The 23,056-nt window shown below is 42.7% G+C and overlaps 1 protein-coding gene across 3 annotated transcripts in view; it reads right to left on the reverse strand.

The window, feature by feature from the left end:
• Positions 1–23,056, reverse strand: part of PIK3AP1 (phosphoinositide-3-kinase adaptor protein 1) — a 228,723-nt gene that overhangs the window by 193,665 nt on the left and 12,002 nt on the right. For all 3 annotated transcript variants that reach the window (XM_030203478.1, XM_030203476.1, XM_030203475.1), the window contains exon 2: positions 15,323–15,739. In XM_030203478.1, coding sequence (XP_030059338.1) covers positions 15,323–15,739 — 417 coding nt within the window. The remainder of the gene's footprint in view (positions 1–15,322; positions 15,740–23,056) is intronic.

Genomic DNA, 23,056 nt, shown 5'->3' on the forward strand with positions numbered 1-23,056 from the left:
TGGCCCAGGGAATTTTGCCCCCCCTCTCGGTGGCCCTGCCATATAGAGCAGGCACATAGTGGCTCCTACCCCAGAAGGCCCATTTCATGCCCATTTTTCATTGCATATAAAACTATGTATATATGTCTATTCTAAATATTTAAGCATGTAATGTGCATAAATGAGAGCATCTAGGTAATAGAATTTCCCTTTATGTCACTATTCTCTGCACACCCACTCCACATCATGTGTGAGGTTGTATGGCAGCATTGGTATGAAAGTGAAAGTTTCTGTGGTTTTTTGGGGCAATTATTTTGATTTAAGAGAAGGGTAGCAGAAGAGATGAGTGGTGACAGAAAGAAGGAAACTAGCACAGGTGACTTGAAGAGAGAATGGAAATGGGCTTAAGTCAGTGAGAGAGAAGCACAGCAACTGGTGAGAAAATAAAAGGGAGGCATAAAGAATGAATAACAGAATCACAGGGGTTAAGGAAAAAGGAATAACGGCTGAATGTGTGACAGAGTAAGAAGGAGCATATGGAGGCCGGAAGAGAGTAAAGTGGCACAGGGTATGGTGGAGTCAGGGGGCACAGAGAGACTGAAGAGAATGTGATACAGCATAGTTAATGGAACAGGGTGGACCACAAGGGCCATGGCCGTACCAAATTTTGTCCCACAAAGCATTGGCAACCAGGGGGATTTAGAGCAGAGACACAGCTTGATTTGTTTGGTCCTCCCATGGAAAAAGATCTTCGATTGCTTCTTTGATAGAAGGCCAGTAGCCATGAGGAGCCACAGCCTTGCTAGCTTCATTAAAATGTGTGAGGCCCTTCAGAGCTCAGGTCAGGCAGCATGGGGTGGGGAAATAGAACATAGAAAGCGAAGGAAAAAGAAAAAAGGAACAGGGCAAGAAGGAAGGAGAAATGCAGAAGACAGAGGAGAGGAAAGAGAAGAGTAGGCTGTACTCAGCTTTTCTCTCATGATGCCAGAAATTATCAGGTATACTGTACACACCAATGCTCCTTGCTTGCATTGAGTTGGGTCAAGAACCAGGAAGAGAAGGAGCAGGGACAAGAGTTGCAGGCTCAGTAAAAAAAGAGGACAGAGAAGTATGGGAATTTGCAAATGGGAGTGGGGGGGGGGGGGGGGGGAGGTAAGTGGAGATGAGGGGTGGAGTGAAAGTAGGTGCTAAAATGGAGAACATTTGAATTTTCCCTAGCTTATGGCTCTTTCCACATTCACATGCGGATGGTTCTCCCACTTCCTGTCATGTGCCACATGTGCTATGATTAGATAAGGCTAGTTCTGCTGCTTCTAAATCAAGCTATGTGCAGTATGATGAGCTTGTACGTGCTGGGTTTTTTAGTGACTAACCTCACTTCCCCAGCTACTCAGGATGCATCAGCTGCATCATCCAAATTCATCACTTCACTGCACAACTATTTGCTTCATAATGTGCAACCAGAATCCAACAGCTATAGAACCAACATTTGTGATTTATACTGTAGGTTTCCTTCATTAGTCAGCAGTCGAAAACAATCTGTAGGGTACAAATGTCAAGATTCCCCTCTCTGTCTGAGCTAGTGTCATCTTTAACCCATTCGGCAGCTGTGTGATACTCCATCCTTCCTACTACTACTATGACTAAACATTTTTGTAACATTATTAGGTATACACAGTACTGTACAGACGCATTTAAGAGAAAGTCTTTCCCTCTTTCACAGAACTTATTGTAAAGCAGTTCTTGCTTCCCACTAGCTGAAAAATTGCAAGAGGACCTTACGAGACTGGGAGACTGGGCATCCAAATGGCAGATGACAGTTAATGTGAGCAAGTGCAAAGTGATGCATATGGGAAAGAGGAACCCGAACTATAGCTACGTCATGCACGCTTCCACATTAGGAGTCACCAACCCGGAAAAGGAGCTAGGTGTCATCATTGATGATACGTTGAAACCCTCTGCTCAGTGTGCAACGGTGATGAAGAAAGCAAATAGAATATTAGGCATTATTAAGAAAGAAATGGAAAACAAAAATGAGAAGGTTATAATGCCTTTTTATCGTTCCATGATTCGACTGCACCTTGAATACTGTGTGCAATTCTGGTCACCGCATCTTAAAAAAGATATAGTGGAATTAGAAAAGGTACAGAGAAGGGTGACATAAATGATAAAGGGGATGGGATGACTTCCCTATGAGGAAAGGCTGAAACAGCTAAGGCTCTTCAGCTTGGAGAAAAGATGGCTGAGGTGAGATATGATAGAGGTCTATAAAATAATAAGAGGAATGGAATGGGTAAACATTAATCGCTTGTTTACTCTTTCCAAAAATAGTAGGACTAGGGAGGCACGCTATAAAGCTACAAAGTAGTAAATTTAAAACAAATTGGAGAAAATATTTCTTCACTCAATGTGTAATTAAACTCTGGAATTCGTTGCCAGAGAATGTGGCAAAATCAGTTAGCAGGGTTTAAAAAGGGTTTGGATAGGTTCCTAAAAGAAAAGTCCATAAGCCATTATTAAGATGAACTTGGGAAAATCCATTGCTTATTTCTAGGATCTTGCCAGGTACTTGTGACCTGGATTGGCCATGTTGGAAACAGGACACTGGGCTTGATGGACCTTCGGTCTGTTCCAGTATGGCAATGCTTATGTTCTTATGTAGCTGGGTCCACTGTGGGCAACCAAGATTAGTTGGTTACTCTCCCAGTTCTATGGTCCATATCTCCTGCTGGCGGCACTTTTTAGTACATATATATTGTGACACATACGAGTCTCTGGAGCCCAGCAGAAAGGCAGTTACACCAAGGCAGACTGGCCTGGGGATGCCTTCAACCCTCAGAGTACCTAGGAATGGAGATGATCATTCACCAGAGGGGAGGGACTGGGAACTGCTCTTTAAAAACTGGGATCACAATTGTGCCCGTGAGGGAGAGAGATGTGTTTTTATCCAGCTTGGTGTTTTGCAGCTACTCCACTCCAATTTCGTATGTCCAGCCCCTGAGGCAGCCCAACACAGGGTGAAACTTGGCTGAGTTGGGAGTGTGTATACCCCTCCAGTTCTGTTGCTTGTTTAATAATCCTACTTTGGATCAATTTGGTCTACATTCTGGTTTTGTTCACCTGTTTGCCATTCTGGGCTTCTAATTCAGGCAGAAGAGGATTCTGGGGAGATGCTGCAACTCAGGTCTCTCACCAAAACCTCTGATTTTATCAGGAAGTGTGAAGACTGGGAAGGTAAGTCTGCTGACCCAGACTCAGGGATGCCAAGTGTCACTCAATGGAGTGTATCACTCATTTGAAGGCTTTCTCACTTGTACACTCTGAGCCTCACAGTGTACTTGATCCTGATCATTACTTTCACAAGAGACAAGCCTGATGAGAACATCTACATGGCCCCACCAGGAGGCAGAAATCTAAGCATGCTTTCCTACATACCGTACTTTGTTTCCCTCTATCCCATCTTTTATTGCTGCACCTACAAGTGTACATGCTCTGAAACTTACATACATATTTTAAGGTACTGCGAGGATGACAATTTACAGCCCAGAGAATTTACCCATACTGCCTCCACACTGTCTGTATACTTTCAGAGGCTCCAAAGAAAAGCAAGTATCATTTTATGCTACTTTTCTTTTACTGGGCACACACCATCTGGAAAATCTCATTCTTTGTGAGGCTTCACTTTTGGCATATCCCAGGCTTTTTTTGAGGGGGTACTTGGGGATACTGAGTACCTTCACCTTTTCCATTGTCTGCTAAAATTGACCCATGGACCCCAAATTTTAAATGAAAGAGCTCAGGCTCTACATACCATTTCTGCCTTGCCATAGATTCTGTGACTGGTTGCAGTGGCCTGGCTATTGTAGGGTGGGTCCCTCTGTGATCACCCCACCCTTGAAGGGTGGCCTAGCATTTGCGTACTGGCACCTTTTTTGCTAGAAAAAACTCACTGGCCATATCTATGGACTTTTAGTGGCTAGTCAATGGCATAGCCACCCTGCCCTCCCATTTTGGGTTCAGGCCCCTTAAGCAGCAGTGCACCCTTGCTGTGATGGATGGAAATGGCCATGCCTAGCCTGCTGAAGTCCTCAGACTTTCATCCAGTGCAACTCAGCAGTCAGCTGTAGTTTTCCTGGGCCGCCCAACACCAGCAATTGGCATATACACAGATCAAAAACTGAGCATGCACCAGAAAAGCTGCCACCAACTGCTGAGCTGCGCTGGAGAGAGTTTTGGGTGCCTTCGAGGAAGTCTTCAGCCGATGAGGCTTGGGGATCCCTTCCACCACAGGTATTTAATATTGTAAGTTAAGTTGGATTGGAGGGTGCCAGGGTGACAAACAGCGGGAAGGGAGGGTGGGAGGTCTGAAGAGAGGACATTGTGCCTGCCTATTTTGCACTTTGGTCCGCCCAAAATTTGAGGTCTGAATATGCCACTAATTTAAACCCAGATTGTCTGATTCAAAACTAAGCAGTAACCATCCTAGCTCCTAGAAATAGATCTGGGGCAGAGTTTGGACTTAAGCACATATAGGGGTTAATATTTATCTGGGTAGCAGCACCTAAAACCTGATAAATGCCACTGAGAAAGATATTCAGAGACTGTATCTACATGGAACTACTGAATATCTTTAGATCTCATCAGCTTTGATAGCTTTCAGGCTTGTAGGTGGTGTACAAGAAAATAAATATTTCTGCTACTGGATACTGCTAGGCACTCATTGCAGTATCTGGATATTCAGTTGCAGCCGCTGTTAGGATATTTTTGCTGACCACTGCAGGCTGAATATCAGGAAGAGGGGAGTAGATACATCATAAAATATACACTTATGTATTGTGATGTGTCCTTATCAGAGCGAAGGAGAAGTAAGCCAACCCCTAGCAGTGCTCACTTTAAATCAGTGGAAATTAGAAAATGAGGATATTGATCCAAGATGGCCTTTGCATGGTGAGAGAGTACAAATACTGACAGCTACTTTTCCTTTCTTACAAGCTGAACCCTCAGCTTTATCATCCAGCTCGACATTGGACCGGTTTGTACAGCGTTTGAATCCAGGAGGTGAAGGCTCCATGGGATGCTCACTTAGAGAGACACCAGAGACAGGTGGGCCGGTGGACACTCCTAGGGCTGAATACTTTCTTAACCTGGAGCAGAGGAAGCCTCTCTCACAACCATCTTAGAAGACTCAGCTTCTTGCTGAGTCAGACGCATGTGTTATCGCTTCTTTGGACACAGTATTTGGAGGGGTCATCAAGGCAGTGCCTGAGGTTTTGGATGGGCCCCAGAGAGCCAGTGACTGGAGTGTGTCAGCAGTTGGAACTGGACCACAATCAGGAATGTTGAAGCTGGACTGCCTGTTCGTTTACTTTCACTGGAGAAAGGTCAGGTACAAGATATTGTTCAGACATCTGGTCATGCTGCAGTGTTACCTTTTACTTTGTCTCATCCCAAGGAGTTTATTTTTGAAACAATTTGGAATGCCATCTTAGATCTTGGAAAAGCTTTAACATCTCAGAATATTTTCACAGTGACACAAATCCAAGAGTTGGAAAGAAAGGTATTTAAAAATGAGAATGATATGATATCTTTAGCCAGTAAAGTTGATAAAATGGAAGAACTGGTTTCTAATATGCATTTCCTTGAGAGCGCCTTGATAAAGGATAATATAGCTATTAAAGCTAAAGTGGAAGCGCTGGAAAATTTGGTAAGAGGATGCAATTTAAGAATTATAAATTTCCCACATTCGGAAATGGTCTCCCCTAAATAATTATTTGTGAGATATTTGAAAAAGGTGTTAAATGTAGCATCAGAATTAATACCTCTGATGGTGAAAGTATACTATCTACCTTCTCAAAGTAGAATTGATGGGGGTACTCAGTTGGAAGATGCCCATTTAATGGAACCTTTTGGAGACTTCAGAGTCTGAGATGGCAAGACCTGCAACAGTTTTGGTAACTTTTGCTTTATTATCACATAAAGAATGGATATTGTGGTTGTCAGGGCCGGCTCAAAGGAAAGTGGAGCCCTGAGCCAACTTGTTTTGGCAGCACCCCCGCCCCATCGCCTCACTTCCAGCACCCTGTACCTCCTCCCTCATGGGTTCAGCATCTCTTGTCCCCCTTTCTAGTCCGGTCTCTCTTTCCTTCTCCCCCCCCCCCCCCCCCCCCCGTGGGTCTGGCACTGCTCCCTCACCTCTTTCACTCCCCCGCAGTCCTGTAGAATACATTGGTTGCTGGAGGCGGCAGCCTGCCTGCCTTTAGCCAACCCCTGAATCTTCCCTCTGCCGTGTCCTGCCTCCTCAGATGCAATTTCCTGTGGGCAGGACATGGCAGAGGGAAGATGGAAGGCAGTCTATCATTCTGCTGCTGTCACCAGTGACTGATGTAAACTTTACAGGGGAGTAAGAGATGTGAGGAGGCAGTGCTGGAGCCATGGGGAAAGGGGAGAAGAGAAAGGGAGAGACCAGATCGGGGAAGGGGGGAAAACAGGATCAACCTGTAGACTAGGTGAGGTCAGAGGTGGGTATTTTGGCGCCCTTAATTGCTGGTGCACTGGGCCAGAGTCTCACCTGGTCTAATGGTTAAACTGGCTGTGGCGGTTGTATGTTAAAGACTGGGATAAGATTTTTCTTAACTGTAAGATTCACATACTTCCAGACGCCTCATGTGAGAGACAGAAGAAAAGGAGGCAATTTCTTTTATTATGTCCTATGGTGTTACAGATGTGTGCTATGCTCTTTTTGAAGTTTCTGTGCAAATGTACTATCAAATCTAGATCCCACAAATATGTCTTCTTTGACTCTCTCCAGCTCCCTACCTTTATATCTACTGGAGTGGGGGGAGGGGGCAAGGGGCAATAAAGATCTTCCTTCCCAGTGCCTGTGGAAGCTGAACCTCTAAACATATAGTTACTGTGCTGTTGAGAGCCACATGCTAGCTGCTTTTTCCTTATGGATTTAGTTATTTTGTTTGCTTTGTGATATTAGGCTCTCTCTCCTAGTAAGCTCGATTCAGGAGAGAGACCTTGGGGTGTTGGTGTCGGAGGATATGAAAGTGAAGAAACAATGCGATAAGGCGACGGCCGTGGCCAGAAGGATACTTGGATGCATAGAGAGGAGTATAACCAGCAGAAGAAAGGAGGTGTTGATGCCCCTCTACAAGTCGTTGATGACGGAGACGGGAAGGTGGTAGAACTAGAGGACATGAATTGAGGTTGAAGGGGGGCAGACTCAGGAGTAATGTCAGGAAGTATTTTTTCACGGAGAGGGTGGTGGAATGCCCTCCCGCGGGAGGTGGTGGAGATGAAAACGGTAATGGAATTCAAACATGCGTGGGATAAACATAGGGTTACCATATGGCTCCAGAAAAAGGAGGACGGATTGAGCCAGCCGGGTTTTACTTCTATTGCTTTCCAAAGCAATGGAAGTAAAACCCGGCTGGCTCAATCCGTCCTCCTTTTTCTGGAGCCATATGGTAACCCTAGATAAACACAAAGGAATCCTGTTTAGAAGGAATGGATCTATGGAATCTTAGCAGAGACTGGGTGGCGACGCTGGTATTTGGAGAATAAAACCGGTGCAAGGCGGACTTCTACGGTCTGTGCCCTGATCGTGACTGAATAGATATGGAGGGGCTGGAGTGTAAATTTTAAGGGGCTTCAATGTTAGCTTCAGAACTTTTAGTACAGGAACAGTGCTGGGCAGAATTTTATGCTCTGTACTATGAGAAAGGCAAGGACAAATCAAACTCAGGTATACATATAAAGTATTACATATCATGTAAAATGTGTTTATCTTGTTGGGCAGACTGGATGGACTGTTCCGGTCTTTATCTGCTGTCATTTACTGTGTTACTATGTTACTATGTAGGCCTCGGATTCCCACTTTATTGAGGACTGGTGTTTGATTAAATGTTTTCTTTCTACATTTGAGTATTTTTGATCCCTTTCTTTGTTACTAATATATTTTTATGAGCAAGATGCTTGATTTGTTATACTATTATACATTTCAATAAAGAAAAAAAAATAAAATAGGGATATTGCTTTAAGAAGTTAATAAACTACAAGTTCCAGAAGACAGTGGGACTATAAGGTCAGCAGGAGAGGCAAGCTGGAAGGAAACCTAGGGAAAGCCAGCAAATGCAACAGCAGCTGCTCTAATCAAGGAGAGCTGGTGGTTGTTGCTGCTAGCAACTCTCACTTGCAGCAATTATCAAGTAACACTGCTGACTGCCATAGAAAGAGTTTAAAAGAAGTCTTAGTTTTATAGGTAAACGGAACTCAGAGCTCAGAAAGGGAAGTCACAAACCAGAAGGGGAAAGGGACAGGAAGCCTTAAGTCCTAAAAGAGGGAACAAGGGTAGTTCTTCAAGAAGGGGGCTGGAGCTAGAGTTTCTCTCCTAGCCTCAATGGCAGGCCGTTAGCCAGGAATGGAAGAAACCACTCTGAAGCAGGCATTAGTGCTAAGCCTTGCTATAGGCATCCACGGGAAATAGTTGGAGCCTGAGAGGAAAAGGAGGAAGAAAGCCCCAAGGGCGAAACAGTCTCTATTCTTGGGAAAAGCTGCTTCCATAGGAGTGAGCAATGGTTTATTGTGGTGTGTCATTGCTCCTAATAGAAAGAAGAAAAGGGCTTTGTTGGTTGATGTGAAATGGAGCATTGCTAGTGTGGAACTTGCATGTATACAGAGCTGCCAAGTTACCCATTCCAGGAGGGAGACTTTCTGCCCAGTCCTGGATTTCTTATAACCTCATCATGATGCATTATGGGACCTGAAGTACTGATTTCAATGGATAGAATCATGGGCTACAAATACTACACTGCTTTAGCCTTTCCTGTAGCCAGCCGCAGTGATTCACCAAGGCCAGCTCCATAACCTTTCTCCTGTCAAGTCCCTCCCTCTCTACTGCAACTTCCTGTTTGACGCTAAGCAGGAAGTTACAGTAGAGAGGGTAGGACTTGACAGGAGGAAGGCCATGGAACTGGCCTTTGTGAATCGCTGACGCTGCCAGCAGGAAAGTGTAAGTGGTGACACCCGCGGGGAGGAGAAGATTTTTTTTTACCATGGGAACAAGGCTTTTTACCGTTCCTGTGGGGCGGTAAAAAGTTTTATTATATATCCACAGTAACGATAACTGTGTGATTCTCTAATATTCACCAAGCAATACATATATTCAGCACTGCAACCTATACAGCAGCCAGTACTGGCATTTCATTTAAACCAGTGAACACACCAGATGAATTCTGGCCCAACCAGTTTTAAGAAAAAAGGATGTACGTACTTTCCTTTTGACTATTATTACCCCATAGAAAGTACATGCATATTTACACCTGTAGTTTATTACACACATCCTCCCCAGTTTATTTTACATACTGTAATGCCACCATGGCCCTGGCTTCACCCCGTGGCCATGGGGACAAGGTTGCCCCGAGCTTCCTTGCTGCAATTTCCTTACATGCTTCAGCAGGACCTCACAGGATTGTAGCCAATGCAAACAGTTGCTAATCAACAGCGTGGATTCATATGAAAACAAAATTCTTGTAAAACCAATTCTCCTCTCATAGCTTTGGTGTTTCACTTCTTAATCCTTAAACCTAGACTTTGCAATTTTATTTAGCTTTACAGGCTTTCCCCTATCCCAGCTGTTTTAACTTCTGGTTCAGTTAAAACAGCTGGGATAGGGGAAAGCCTGTAAAGCTATGAGAGGAGAATTGGTTTTACAAGAATTTTGTTTTCATTCATAACCTCAATTCCACTTCTACACACATTTGCTTTGTCCAAAATAGAGGCAGGCCAGTGCACTAGCAGTGCTCAGTTTAAACATGTTTCTGAACCACTTTGCCTTTTCCAACTTACACAGAGCTGCTCAAGTTACCCATTCCAGAAGGGAGACATTTTGGCTGGTCGTGGTTTTAAACTTCCCATGGTAAAAAAAAATCTTCTCCTCCCCACGGGTGTCACCACTTACACTTTCCTGCTGGCAGCGTCAGCGATTCACAAAGGCCAGTTCCATGGCCTTCCTCCTGTCGTCCTACCCTCTCTACTGTAACTTCCTGCTTAGCGTCAAACAGGAAGTTGCAGTAGAGAGGGAGGGACTTGACAGGAGAAAGGCTATGGAGCTGGCCTTGGTGAATCACTGCGGCTGGCTGCAGGAAAGGCAATGTGCTTACTTACCTTACTGACACTGCCAGCGGCCCAAAAATTGAAGAAGGACAGCTGTGCAGGGAGCCAGAAGGGAGTGAGTAGGAAAGAGCTGAACGAGGAGGTTAGACTGAGAACCGGAGATGGCATGATGGCTGAAGCCCATGAGGTTAGTAGTCTCCCTTCTCTCTCCTCCATGCAGTCATCATCCCCTTTCACCCAAACAAAACAAGCAAACCTATGAGCTGATCTGTCCAAGTTGCCGTTCTTTATTGTTGGTAGCTTTTTTATTTGATCTTACTTATATTTTCAAGCCTGCTGGCTTGTGCAGCATACGGATGTACAAAGAGGATGCATTGGTTTTCATCCATTAGAGTAGTAATTAGTTCTAAATTGTAAATCATTGAGTCATTTGGAGGGGCTGGTTATAGGGACTCCCTGTATTCGTGCAGAAATGTTTTCATCTAGTAAAGAGCCACCAAAATGGATACGTTATGAGTGTCAGGTGCTTTACAATCAAACTTACTATTTATAAGTACAATTTAAAAAAAATAATTAGGTTAAGACCTGAGAGCTTTTAGCATCTTTTTTTTTTCCTATGCCTACATCAAAAGAAGAAGATGGCTGGAACGTGGGAACTTGCTCCTTTTGCTTTGTGGAATGCAGTGAGGTATTAACTAATGAGGGAAGGGCTTCCTTCATCCAGAAATTCTGTCCAGAGTCAGTCTAAACATGGCAACATTGTCCAGTTTGAGGCTTGTGCAAATGGGGGAGAAAGCTCGCAGCGATGGGACAGGGACAAACTTTATCCCCGTGCCATTCTCTAGTGAATGAGCCGGCACAATCTATTTACTCTGGATCACTATTTAGCAGGCCTAAATTAACAGGTAACTTATTCAGATAGCTGGCCTACTCTTATACTTTTAGCAATTTATATGGTCCAATACTATACATATAACTTTTTAAAATACATGGAAAAGCAAATTATGCTTTGCCAGCTGTCAGTGTGAATATAATCAGGTCAATTCTATAACTTGACACCTCAAGTTAGGCTCCTTATGGTCTCACTGAGTGCCGAGTCTATAACTAGGGAAAGCCTGCTAAGGCAACAGCAGCTGCTCTAATCAAGGGGAGATGGTCCTTGTTCTGAGGCCCATTGTGCTTAAATGGCGTGGGATGAACATAGAGGATATCTAATTGGTAAATGAATGGTATAAAAAAAACAAAACTTAAAGGGTTGCATATGCGTTTGCACGTCAAGGTGCTTAGATGGCAACTAAGGCTGGTGCTGGGCCGGCTTGTATGGTCTAAGTCCTGCATATAGCAATCCGGCTTTGGGTGGGCTGGAGAGAGCTTCGACAGAAACTCTAGTAATTTAGAACATGAGGACAGTGGCGGGCAGACTTTTACAGTCTGTGTCCCGCAAGTGACAAAACTGATTCTGATAGGCTGGAGTGGGCTTTGAAGGCAACTCCAGTCATTGGAACATAAGGACAGAGAAGTGTGAACGTCTATGTCCCAGAAAGACCATGATCAAGTATATAATATCACATTCATTGTTGATTTAATCTTGAATTAATAATGAATGTGATTGTTGATGACTGGTTGGACCATTCAGGTCTTTATCTGCCGTCACTTACTATATTACTATGTAATTGTAAGCTGCTTAGGTCTAGGCGGTATATAAATACTGAAAATAAATAAATACAAATAAATAAATGTATATGTAACAGCACTATATAATTCTAAATGTTCTCCAAACAACAGCTCACTGGCTTAAATACCTTCTAATATGAACAGGAAGTTATGAAATTTCTTTAAGGAGGAAAAAGCCTCAGAGGAATTGTAAGCATTCATTGTTCTTAGGTGCAACTCTTATGCCAGGTCAATGGCTGGTGTAAGTTAGTGTGCTTAAGAGCATCATAAAGTTGGTGCAACTTTATAGTATACTATGCAGCCCTGCTAAGCAAGAACACTAACTGTGGTAAATCACATTTCAAGGAAAGTGAACTTTTCTAAACATTCCTTTGCCAACATAACTATATATTTTGTTTCTAAAGGGTTTTTATATGTTTTTCTATAAACAAAAACAATGGAAACAAAATATATTGTCAAGTTGACAAATGAATGTTTAGCATGGGCGTAGTCAGACCTTGGGATGGGGGTGGGGGGCACATTTTGGTCGCCGCCTCCTCCGCCGCTGTACATCTTGGCTTGCAGGGGTCCCCAACCCCCTCCAGCTGAAGACTTTGTCCAGCACTGGTCTCCAGCATTGCCTGCCCTGCTCTCTCTTCCTCTCATGTCCGTCATGCTTCTTTTAGTGAAACTCAGCATGCTCAATTTCACTAAAAGGAGCATGCCCGATGTAAGGGGAAGAGAGAGCAGGGCAGGCAATGTAGCACCACTGCTGCAGACCAGCACTGGACAAAGTCTTCTGCTGGCGGGGTTGGGGACCCCCGCCAACCAACCAGGGGCCTAGAGCAAATTTGGGGGGCCCAGGCCCCCACCTTGCTACCACACTGATGTTTAGTAACAAAGTGGATGACAGCAGATAAAGACCTGAACGGTCCATCCAGTCACACTTATCAATTCATGATTAAACCAACAATGAATGTGGTATAAAGTTCACATTCCTTGAAATTTGATTTACTGCAGATGCAGTGTTATTGTGTAGCAGTGCTGTATAGGTTATTTGTCATGGCCCAGCTATGATCTGTAAACACAAACTGGATCAGAAAATATAAAAAAGAAATTCAGTCCAAAAGTATAATGATTTAATAACACAGGGACCTAGAATATATCGACTTCAATAATATTAAATAAACAATTTCAACTGTTTGAATTATTATATTCTCAGTCCTTTTGTTGTTAACCAGCTATGCTCCACCCACATGTACACCCCCTTGCACTTCTGTGCCACAGAACTTCAGCACTACCTTACAGAATAGCGCATAGTGCATTTGGGCATGTAAATGGTGATAATTGGTACATTTATACATGCAAGGCTCATGTAACTGCTGTGGTGGTCAGACCATGGTCCCAGGGCTTAGAGCCCTCTATCCTTCATTTGGAATGGTATACAGGAGCTTCAAGAGGAAATATGGGCTCAGAAGGGAAGAAAGAAAATATAGGCTGGAATCCTGGGGATGGAGGGAATTGTAGTGTCTTTTAGCAACAGGAAAGGCACCTCAATAGGAGGAAGGTTCCAGTTACTCCAAACCCTCTAGCTGCCATTCAAGGGTGGGATGTTCCCAAGGAAGGGGTTGGGGGACTCCCACAGCTAGGAAGCCCATCCTAGAGAGAGAGAGAAGGGAGCTCCCTCCCAGTTTTGATAGAGGACTCCAGTTCAAGCCCTTGTCCAGGAAATGCGTTATCTAGCCTAGGACAAGGAGGACCCTGAAATAAATGCCTAACCAGGAGGCGGTGGACATAAAAGGCTTGCAAGGGGGTAAGTGGGTTATCTATCCTGAGGCGAGCAGGACCCTGAAATAGATGTTCAGTCAAGGAGTGGTGGAACTGGATGGTGTAAGCCCCTGGAGGGAAGGGCAGCCTGAGGTGGGTGAGGAATAGCGCTGATGCTGAAGAAGAGACTCGGCAAAGAAGGTAAGTTTTGAAGAGAAAATTTATGTGAGCTTTTGGAGGCTTCTGTTGACCAAGGACAGTGTTTGTTAATAAAGCAGCCTAGGGGAGGGCCAGTATGCAAGGTCTCAGCATGGGAGGAGGCCTCCCCAGCTCTTATAGCTGAGAAGTAAAGAGCCAGGGCTGTGTGTTTTGAGGTGTTTGTTTGGGGGAACTGCTTGTTAACTGTGAAGAAGACTGGAGGAAACAACTTGCTTCAGAACTGTAAATTAAAAAGTGGAAAAAGAGAGTAATAGAGTGTGGGAGTGAGAATGACGGCTCCAAAACCCTGGGGAAGATGAGCCTGGGGGCCTGGGACTTGCCTAAAGGAGAGAAGGCCTGGAGGAGAGACTGCACAGACAGACGTACCAGCTTTGGTGTGGATACTGTAGGATTAATGTGGCAGTGGAAGCCAAGTCTGTGAAGGTTTGAAGCCCTAATAAAAACCTGGTGACTAATAATAAGGAATGGCTCTTTAGAACTGTGTTTTATGGAAGGAAGAACAGTTGAAGCCAGAAAGAAAATAGTGAGAGGCAGATAATTGGTGTCAGAAGCCTCCTGCCTGTGACATAAGTTGTGGTCCTTATGGTGTGTGTGGGGGCGGGTAAATTTGAAGGACCGCATGAGCAGCAGCAGTAGCTGAGAGCCAACATGTGGGGAACCGAAGGCTAGTAACATAGAGCTCCAGGGTAAAATTAAGATAGTGGAAGGCCTACAGGCTGAGCTGGTGGAGGAAAGCTGGTGTATACAATGCCAGCTGAAAGGTATAAGTACTCTAGTGACCTGAGTGGAGGTACTAGAAGGGAAGGTCGCGAGGTTCAGACTCCAGCTACTCTTGTTACAGCACAGCTGCAGGACAAAGTACAGCAGAATGATGACCTGTGTAAACCAAAGGGCAAGGAGGAGATAGTCCTACTGCGAAAGCAGCTTAGACAGACCAACGAAAAGCTTCATGAAGCCTCTGAAATGAGTCTTAGGCTAAGTGAGGAGGTAAAAACCCTAAAAGGGAAGAATCTGGCCATAGTACAGCAGCTAAAAGAGGCTTTGTGTCTAGGATTAGAAATGGGACTCAAGGGAAAACAGGAGAAGTCCGGAGCTCCCAGAATAAGCCCTCGGGGAGGAAAACATCCTGGTAGAGGCCAGGGAAAGGTATACTCTTAAATAAAGGGACCAATAAGCTAAGGGGCCTGACTGATTGTAGGGGACCCCTGTATCAGAAGAGGTTGTGGAAAAAGAATCTCCTGAAGCAGGAGATTATGGAAAGAAAATGTTGCAAAGCAGCTATTCCATGTTGGAAGCCTCCTGTGTATAGCACTGCGCATGCCCAGTTATAGATTTCTTGAATATATTTGACTGTTGGGCCAGGTAGAACTTTTGTATATACCTTGCCACAAGTTAGGTGGCCTGTTACAAATTTACCCTCCCTATGCCTAAAATAAATCCTGTGTAGGCTAGAAGTAATGATTGTCTGTGCAAGTCTTGTTCATTTCTATCTACAGTTGACATGTACTACACTAATAATACTGAATAGGCGCCGACTTACTAAAGGTGCACTGGTACTATAGTTTTCTTTGATTTTGTCTCTTACCTTCTGCAATGGTCTCGCTGACGGCTGAAATGTAGGCTTCAGGTCTGTCCTCGGAGGACAAGTGCTTCCAGCAAGTCCAGTCATGAAAGAACTCTGAAAAATCGGTGGACTCGCTCACACCACAGAACAGCAGCAGAACTTTGTGTGGGGGATGCAGGACCTTACGTAGGCTCTCCAGAACTGCGGGTGTGTAGAATGCATTCAACAGTTCCACTGACAGCAAGACTATAATGCATCTGCTATTAAGAAAGAGTTTCTGCTCTCGTGGATGAACAGGAGTGTGGCTTGTCACACCACAGGCCATAACATGTAGGTCCTCGGTATGGTGAGATGATAGGAAAAGTTCACGAAGATACTGGTTCCATTCCTCACCATCGCTTCCATAAACCACCATCACGTCACATGCATTGAGGACTCCTGGGAAGAGTTCAAAGAGAACATGATGTGAGGCTAGTATCTGTATCCATTCCCCACTCTGGCAAGCCAGTGATTAAAGCAGATCTGCTCTCTTAGTGCCCATACAGGATAACCTACTCAGGGGTTCTCAACCCAGTCCTCAGGACATACCTAGCCAGTCATGTTTTCAGGATATCCACAATGAATATGCATGAGAGAAATTTCCATGCACTACCTCCACTGTATGTAAATTTATCTCATGCATATTCATTGTGGGTATCCTGAAGAACTGATTGGCTGGGGGCTCATTTTCAAAGCACTTAGACTTACAAAGTTCCATAGGTTTCTGTGTAACTTTGTAAGTCTAAGTGCTTAGAAATACGCCTCTTAAGTGTGTCCTGGACTGGGTTAAGAACCACCGGTCCAGATTGATTCAGTTCTGATCTCACGTAATTCATCTATGGCTATTTTTTTCCATGCCATTCATATTATTGCCTGGCTGTGCTAGCTCTTACACATAGGTGAAAACAATTATCCATCTCTTTCTATTTCTGAATCATTGTACTCGCTTCCGCTACCTTTGTGTCTCCTCTTGCTGCTGTGGCTCACTAGGGAGGAGGGAAAAGAGCCAGAAAAGTGATAAGAAAGCAGAAGTTAGACATGGGAAGAAGGGAAAGAAGACAGGAGGGCTGATGATGGGGTTGGTGCAGACGTGCCCTGTCTAAAGAGAGAGGAAGATGGCAGCTGTAGAAAAGAAGCCTGCCACTCAGAACCAAGCAGTAGCTAGTTAATGTACTTAAGTAAAGGTTTTGTTACTTTTACTTGTGAAGAAGTACAGAATAATATTTGTTACTTTTACTGAAGTAATAATTTTGCCAATTTTTACTCAGTTACATCTGATGTTTGGATTTTAAAGTAAAAATTAAAAGCAGAAGCAAGATGTAAATAATTCGTCAGTAAACCAAATGAAACAGCAAAACCTGAAACAGGATTTTGCTATTGCAATCCTCATCACACAAACAGTGGATCATCTCATCTTAAATGTTGCTGTTCAGTGAATAAGGTCTATAATAACAGTGGAGTTGCCTGTGTTTGTTGAACTGATTACCGGTTTCCAGCCAAACAGAACAATGATGAGTTTAAAGCTGAGATGAAGCTGAACCTGGTTGCAGTTCATGATGAACATCACAACAGACTGCTGGTCATCCTGTAGAAAATTTTACCTTGGGGTGATTGCCCACTGGACTGATAGTCTTTAGAGAGGAAGTTTGCTTATCTGGCCTTAAGACTGAAGGGTTCCCATACATTTGACATTCTTGAAGATATTCAAATAGGGTTTGCCATCAGATGAAAAATTGTTAGAATAACGATTCCAACTTTTGTGAAAATCTTCTTTGTAATTGAACAGCATGACCATGATAACGGAGATGAAGATGCAAGTGATGAGTTTTACAACACTACTTCTAATGCAGGTGATAATGACAATAATGATGACAAAGTACTCTTTACTATATGGAAGTCAAGTGGTTCGAGATTCCCTTGATCAAAACCTGTGCAGACCCAGTCAGAAAGCAGTAATAGCCTGATTTGAAGGAACTTTTTATCAGATTAAACACTCCACTTCCTGGCATTGTAGTTCTTGAATACTTGTGTAGCAGTGCTGGATTAACGACTCACAAGTGCACTCGCATGAGTGAAAGTCATTTTCAAAAATTTAGAAGCAAAGTGGATTGAATTGTAGAGCAATAAAATTTGTTGGGATAAAAATGCTAACAATAGTTGCATTAATTGTAATTCGGTACTTTTATTTTTTACTCAAAAGTATTATATTAGGCAATTGCTTTTTTTTACTTTCACTTACATAAATGTTTGAATGTGTTCTTCACTGTACTTAAGTATCAAAATATACATTTATTTTTACTTTTACTTACGTACTTTGAACAACACTGGACCCAACATTAATGGGCCAGCTATCAGTGTTGTATAGTAACTAAGTAAATGTAAGTAATTATTATACTTAAGTAAAAGTTTTGTCACTTTTGCTTGTAAAAAAATACAGGAAACATTTTTTACTTTAATTTTACTAGGGCTGTACAATTAACGCATTAATGTGACTAACGTGTTAAATGTTTATCGCGCGTTAAAAATTTTAATGCATGTTAATGACGGGTCTTACTTTCAACCACCATTCCTCTATAGTTCTCCCTACCCTATGCTTGGGGGGGGGGGGGTTTCTGTGTGCTTTGGGAGGAGGAGCAGAGGGAGAAATCGCTGGGTGTTTGTGTGCTTTGGGGGGAGGGAGAGAGCACTGGGTGTCTATGTTCCTTGGGGGGAGAGGGCTGGGTGCTGTGTGCTTTGGGAGGAAGGGATGGAGGGAAAGGGTGCTGGGGGTGTGTGTGCTGGAGTACAGGAGCTGAGGAGGGATGTGCAGACAGAGAGAGGAATCTGGAGAGAGGTATGGGGGTTTGTGGAATAGAGAGAAAGAGAGTACTACAGGGGAGGGGGAGAGAGATGCAGATGGGGGGAGGGTTGTTTGAGAGGGACAGATGCTGGATATAGGGGATGGAAAAACAAAGAAGGGAGGGAGGAGATGGTGCCCTTGGAGAGGAGGGCGGTACCCCTGGAGAAGAAGACAAGGGGAGAGAAGAGATGGAAAATAGATAGATTTGAGGCAAAAGAAAAATGGAAGAAAGTTGAATGTGAAAGACGGATATAGGGCAGGAAGTGAAGGAGGAGAAAAAAAGTAGTGAATAGACCGGAGAACCTAGAAACATAGCACAAAACTGTACTGGAAGCACAGGGAAGCAGAACCAGAGACAGGGAAAGAGATGATTAGAAAGATAAAATCACCAGTTTAATAATTGAAATATGTCAGTTTTGAGAATATACATCTGCTATCTGAATATTGCACTGTACAGGAGGAAATGTATGTGATTAAAATTTTAATCGATGCACAAGCCTAATTTTTACTGAAGTAATAATTTCACCATTTTTTACTACTTTTACTTAGTTACATCTGATGCTTACAGTAAGTAAAAAGCAAAAACAAGAACATAATTGACAATGCCTCAGTAACCAAATGAAACAGCAAAATCTGTGACAAGATTTTGCTATTGCAAATCTCATCACGCAAATAGTGTATCGTCTCATCTTAAATTTTGCTGTTTAGTGAATATAACCCATGAGAACAGTGGAACAGCCTGTGTTTGTTGAACTTTTTACTGGTCTCCAACCAAGCATGGAGATAAAGCTGAAGCTGGTTGCAATTCTTGATGAATAGACATATGTCTGTAGCACAACAGACTGCTGATCATCCCATGGAAAATTTTACATTGGGGATACTATCCACTGGGTTCATAGAGTCTTTAGAGAGGAGTTTGCTTGTCTGGCTTTAAGACTGAAAGGTTCCCACACCTTTGACATTCTTATATCAGTTTTCAAAGATATTTAGTTTGCCATCGATGATAAATTGTTAGAACAATAACAGACAATGATTCCAACTTTGTGAAAGCCTTCTCTATAACTGGACAGCATGATGATAATGGAGATGAAGATGTAAGTGATGAATTAGATCTCATTACTTTTAATGCAGATGATAATGATGATGATATATGTAAGTCAAATGTGTTAGACAGAGATTCCTTGGATCAGTAACTACAGACCAAGTCGGAAGACATCAGTAATACTGCAGCCTGGCCTGAAGGAACTTTTAATCAGACTGAACAATCCATTCCCTACAGTCATTGAACATATTTTACCTGTGCTGGTTTTAATAATGACTGACAAGTACATCCACATGAGTGACAGTCATTTTCATGGTCAAATAATTTTTATTGGAATATTATAAGAACACATAACTAGAAATACATAAATTTGTTGTCAAAGGTGTAATGACAGTATAAAGGAGTGAAAATATATAGATTCTATTGTATAATACTCTTGGGAATAACAAGAATAATAATTCACATCTTATGATATATATCACAACACCAATCATGACAGAGAAATATATAATACAAGTAATTGCATATTCATGTAATTAGAATATAATCAGTTAAACATTATTAGATATATATAAAAGTAGAACAAGAACTTAACAAAATTACTGAAAAAGAAAAAGAAACATGGAGAATGACATGGCAATCAGGTAGATCCATTGTTAACAAATTCCAGAACCAAAGACCATGCATTTCTGAATTTTTTTTATAAGCAGATAAATCTCTTTCAGCTATTCTGCATTCATATTGTTGTATAATACAAACACAATTCCACCAATGAGAAATTGAGCATGAAGATGTAGATTCCCAGTGCAATAAAACAGTTTTGATTGCGGATGCCATAAGGATATCAAAGATACAATGGTTTTGTTTGGGTATTTGGTCAGACAACTACTGTAAGTAGAACACAGAATTATTATTACATATGATAATGGTATATTGAATCTGAATATTTGTGTAATAATAGACCAAACATCCACCCAATAAGGCCGCATTAAAGAACAGTCATATAACATGTTGAAATGTTCCTTCTGAAGAATGACACCTCCAGCAATTAGGAGATATGGATGTTTTTATTGCAGCAGATTACTCTGGAGTCCAAATTACTTTTTGCAAAGCAAAATATAAAGACTGTACAATTGAAGCAGAATGAAGGGGATTTTGCAGCATGACCATAAGTATTTCTATTGACATACTGTTAGTGTTGTGTTCAAGTCCTTCAAGTCCAAGTAAATAATATCAAGTTCATTGTTCATTTCAATCTTGAATTGATAATGAATGTGACTGTTGGACAGGCTGGATGGACTATTCAGGTCTTTGTCTGCTGTCACGTATTATGTTACTATGTTTTCCCATCTTAATTGTAGAGGTAGTGGGGATTTTATACTAAATACAGTTAAATGTTTGTATATTTTTGAAGCAGCGTGTAGAATAGTTGCTAAGTTATGATGAAAGTGATGAACCATAAGTTTTTGTTATGCTACTTTTAAGTTGCAGGTATCTGTAATATTAAGAATCAGGTAAATTATATAATAATCATAGTTTTTGAAAAGTGTATATAGTACATATACTGGTATTTTCTGTAATATCTTTTATAGTCCATATGCCTGCCTGCGCCCATTCTTTCCAAAAATTGGCAATTTGCCAATACGTATATTAGTATTTCCCCAAATCAGAGTGTATATAGTATGATATAAAGATAAAGACAAGGTGGAATCCTAAAACTTTAAACTGTGCATTGTTGTAGATATGGTTGGCCATTCTTGTAGTGGAATAAAGTGTGATAATCCTATTAAGCAGGAAAGAGGTAGTGGTGATAATAGAACAGTTTCTAAAGTTAGGCAGAACGGGAATCCTCCAATGATGGATCTTGCAGCCATTGACTAGCAGATCGAAGAAGTGATACGACTGGCAAAAGCTGAAGCAGAAGAACAAATGGCTAGAAATGTAAGGAGGGGTGACAAAACTTTCTTCAGGTATATTAGTGAAAGGAGAATGACTAAAAGATACTGTGAACTGCTATGTGGTTAATGATGAAGAAAAAGCAAATTTGCTAAATAGATACTTTTGTTCTGTTTTCACAGAAGAAAATCCTGGAGAAGGACCGCGATGGACTGGAAATAGTACAAATGAGAATGAAGTGGATAGAGCACCGTTCACGGAAGAAAGTGTGTATCAACAACTTGAAAAGCTAAAGGTGGACAAAGCCATGGGACCGGACGGGATCCACCCCAGGATATTGAGGGAGCTCAGAGAGGTTTTGGTGGGTCCTCTTAAAGATTTGTTTAATATATCCTTGCAGACGGGAGAGGTTCCGAGGGATTGGAGAACGGCGGAGGTGGTCCCTCTTCACAAAAGTGGTGATAGGGAAGAAGCTGGAAACTAGAGGCTGGTAAGCCTCACTTCGGTTATTAGAAAAGTAATGGAAGTGATGCTGAAGGAAAGGATAGTGAATTTCCTGGAAGCCAATAAGTTGCAAGATCCGAGACAACATGGTTTTACCAAAGGGAAATCGTGCCAAACGAATCTCATTGAGTTCTTTGATTGGGTGACAGGAGAATTGAATCAGGGATGAGCTATGGACGTAATCTACTTAGATTTCAGCAAAGCTTTTGACACGGTTCCCCACAGGAGGCTCTTAAATAAACTGGATGGATCGGTGCTGGGGCCGATTCTGTTCAATATATTTGTGAGTGACATTGCCGAAGAGTTAGAAGGTAAAGTTTGCCTATTTGCAGATGATACTAAGATCTGTAACAGAGTGGACACCCGGGAGGGAGTGGAAAACACGAAAAAGGATCTGAGGAAGCTAGAAGAATGGTCTAAGGTTTGGCAATTAAAATTCAATGCGAAGAAATGCAAAGTGGTGCACTTAGGGAATAGAAATCCACGGGAGATGTATGTGTTAGGCGGGGAGAGTCTGATAGGTACGGACGGAGAGAGGGATCTTGGGGTGATAGTATCTGAGGATTTGATGGCGACGAAACTGTGTGACAAGGCGGTGGCCGTAGCTAGAAGATTGTTAGGCTGTGTAGAGAGAGGTGTGACCAGCAGAAGAAAGGGGGTGTTGATGCCCCTGTATAAGTCGTATACCTGGAGTATTGTGTTCAGTTTTGGAGGCCGTATCTTGTTAAGGATGTAAAAAGAATTGAAGCGGTGCAAAGAAAAGCTATGAGAATGGTATGGGATTTGCGTTACAAGATGTATGAGGAGAGACTTGCTGAACTAAACATGTATACTCTGGAGGAAAGGAGAAACAGGGGTGATATGATACACATGTTCAAATATTTGAAAGGTATTAATCCGGAAACGAACCTTTTCCGGAGATGGGAAGGTGGTAGAACGAGAGGACATGAAATGAGATTGAAGGGGGGCAGACTCAAGAAAAATGTTAGGAAGTATTTTTTCACGGAGAGAGTAGTGGATGCTTGGAATGCCCTCCCGTGGGAGGTGGTGGAAATGAAAATGGTAACGGAATTCAAACATGCGTGGGATAAGCATAAAGGAATCCTGTGCAGAAGGAATGGATCCTCAGGAGCTTAGTCAAGATCGGGAGGCGGGGCTGGTGGTTGGGAGGTGGGGATAGTGCTGGGCAGACTTATACGGTCTGTGCCAGAGCCGGTGGTGGGAAGCGGGACTGGTGGTTGGGAGGCAGGGATAGTGCTGGGCAGACTTATACGGTCTGTGCCAGAGCTGGTGGTGGGAGGCGGGGCTGGTGGTTGGAAGGCGGGGATAGTGCTGGCCAGACTTATACGGTCTGTGCCCTGAAGAGCACAGGTACAAATCAAAAAGTAGGGTATACACAAAAAGTAGCACATATGAGTTATCTTGTTGGGCAGAC

This window comes from Microcaecilia unicolor, chromosome 5 (assembly GCF_901765095.1).
Source record: "Microcaecilia unicolor chromosome 5, aMicUni1.1, whole genome shotgun sequence".
Lineage (NCBI taxonomy): Eukaryota > Metazoa > Chordata > Amphibia > Gymnophiona > Siphonopidae > Microcaecilia > Microcaecilia unicolor.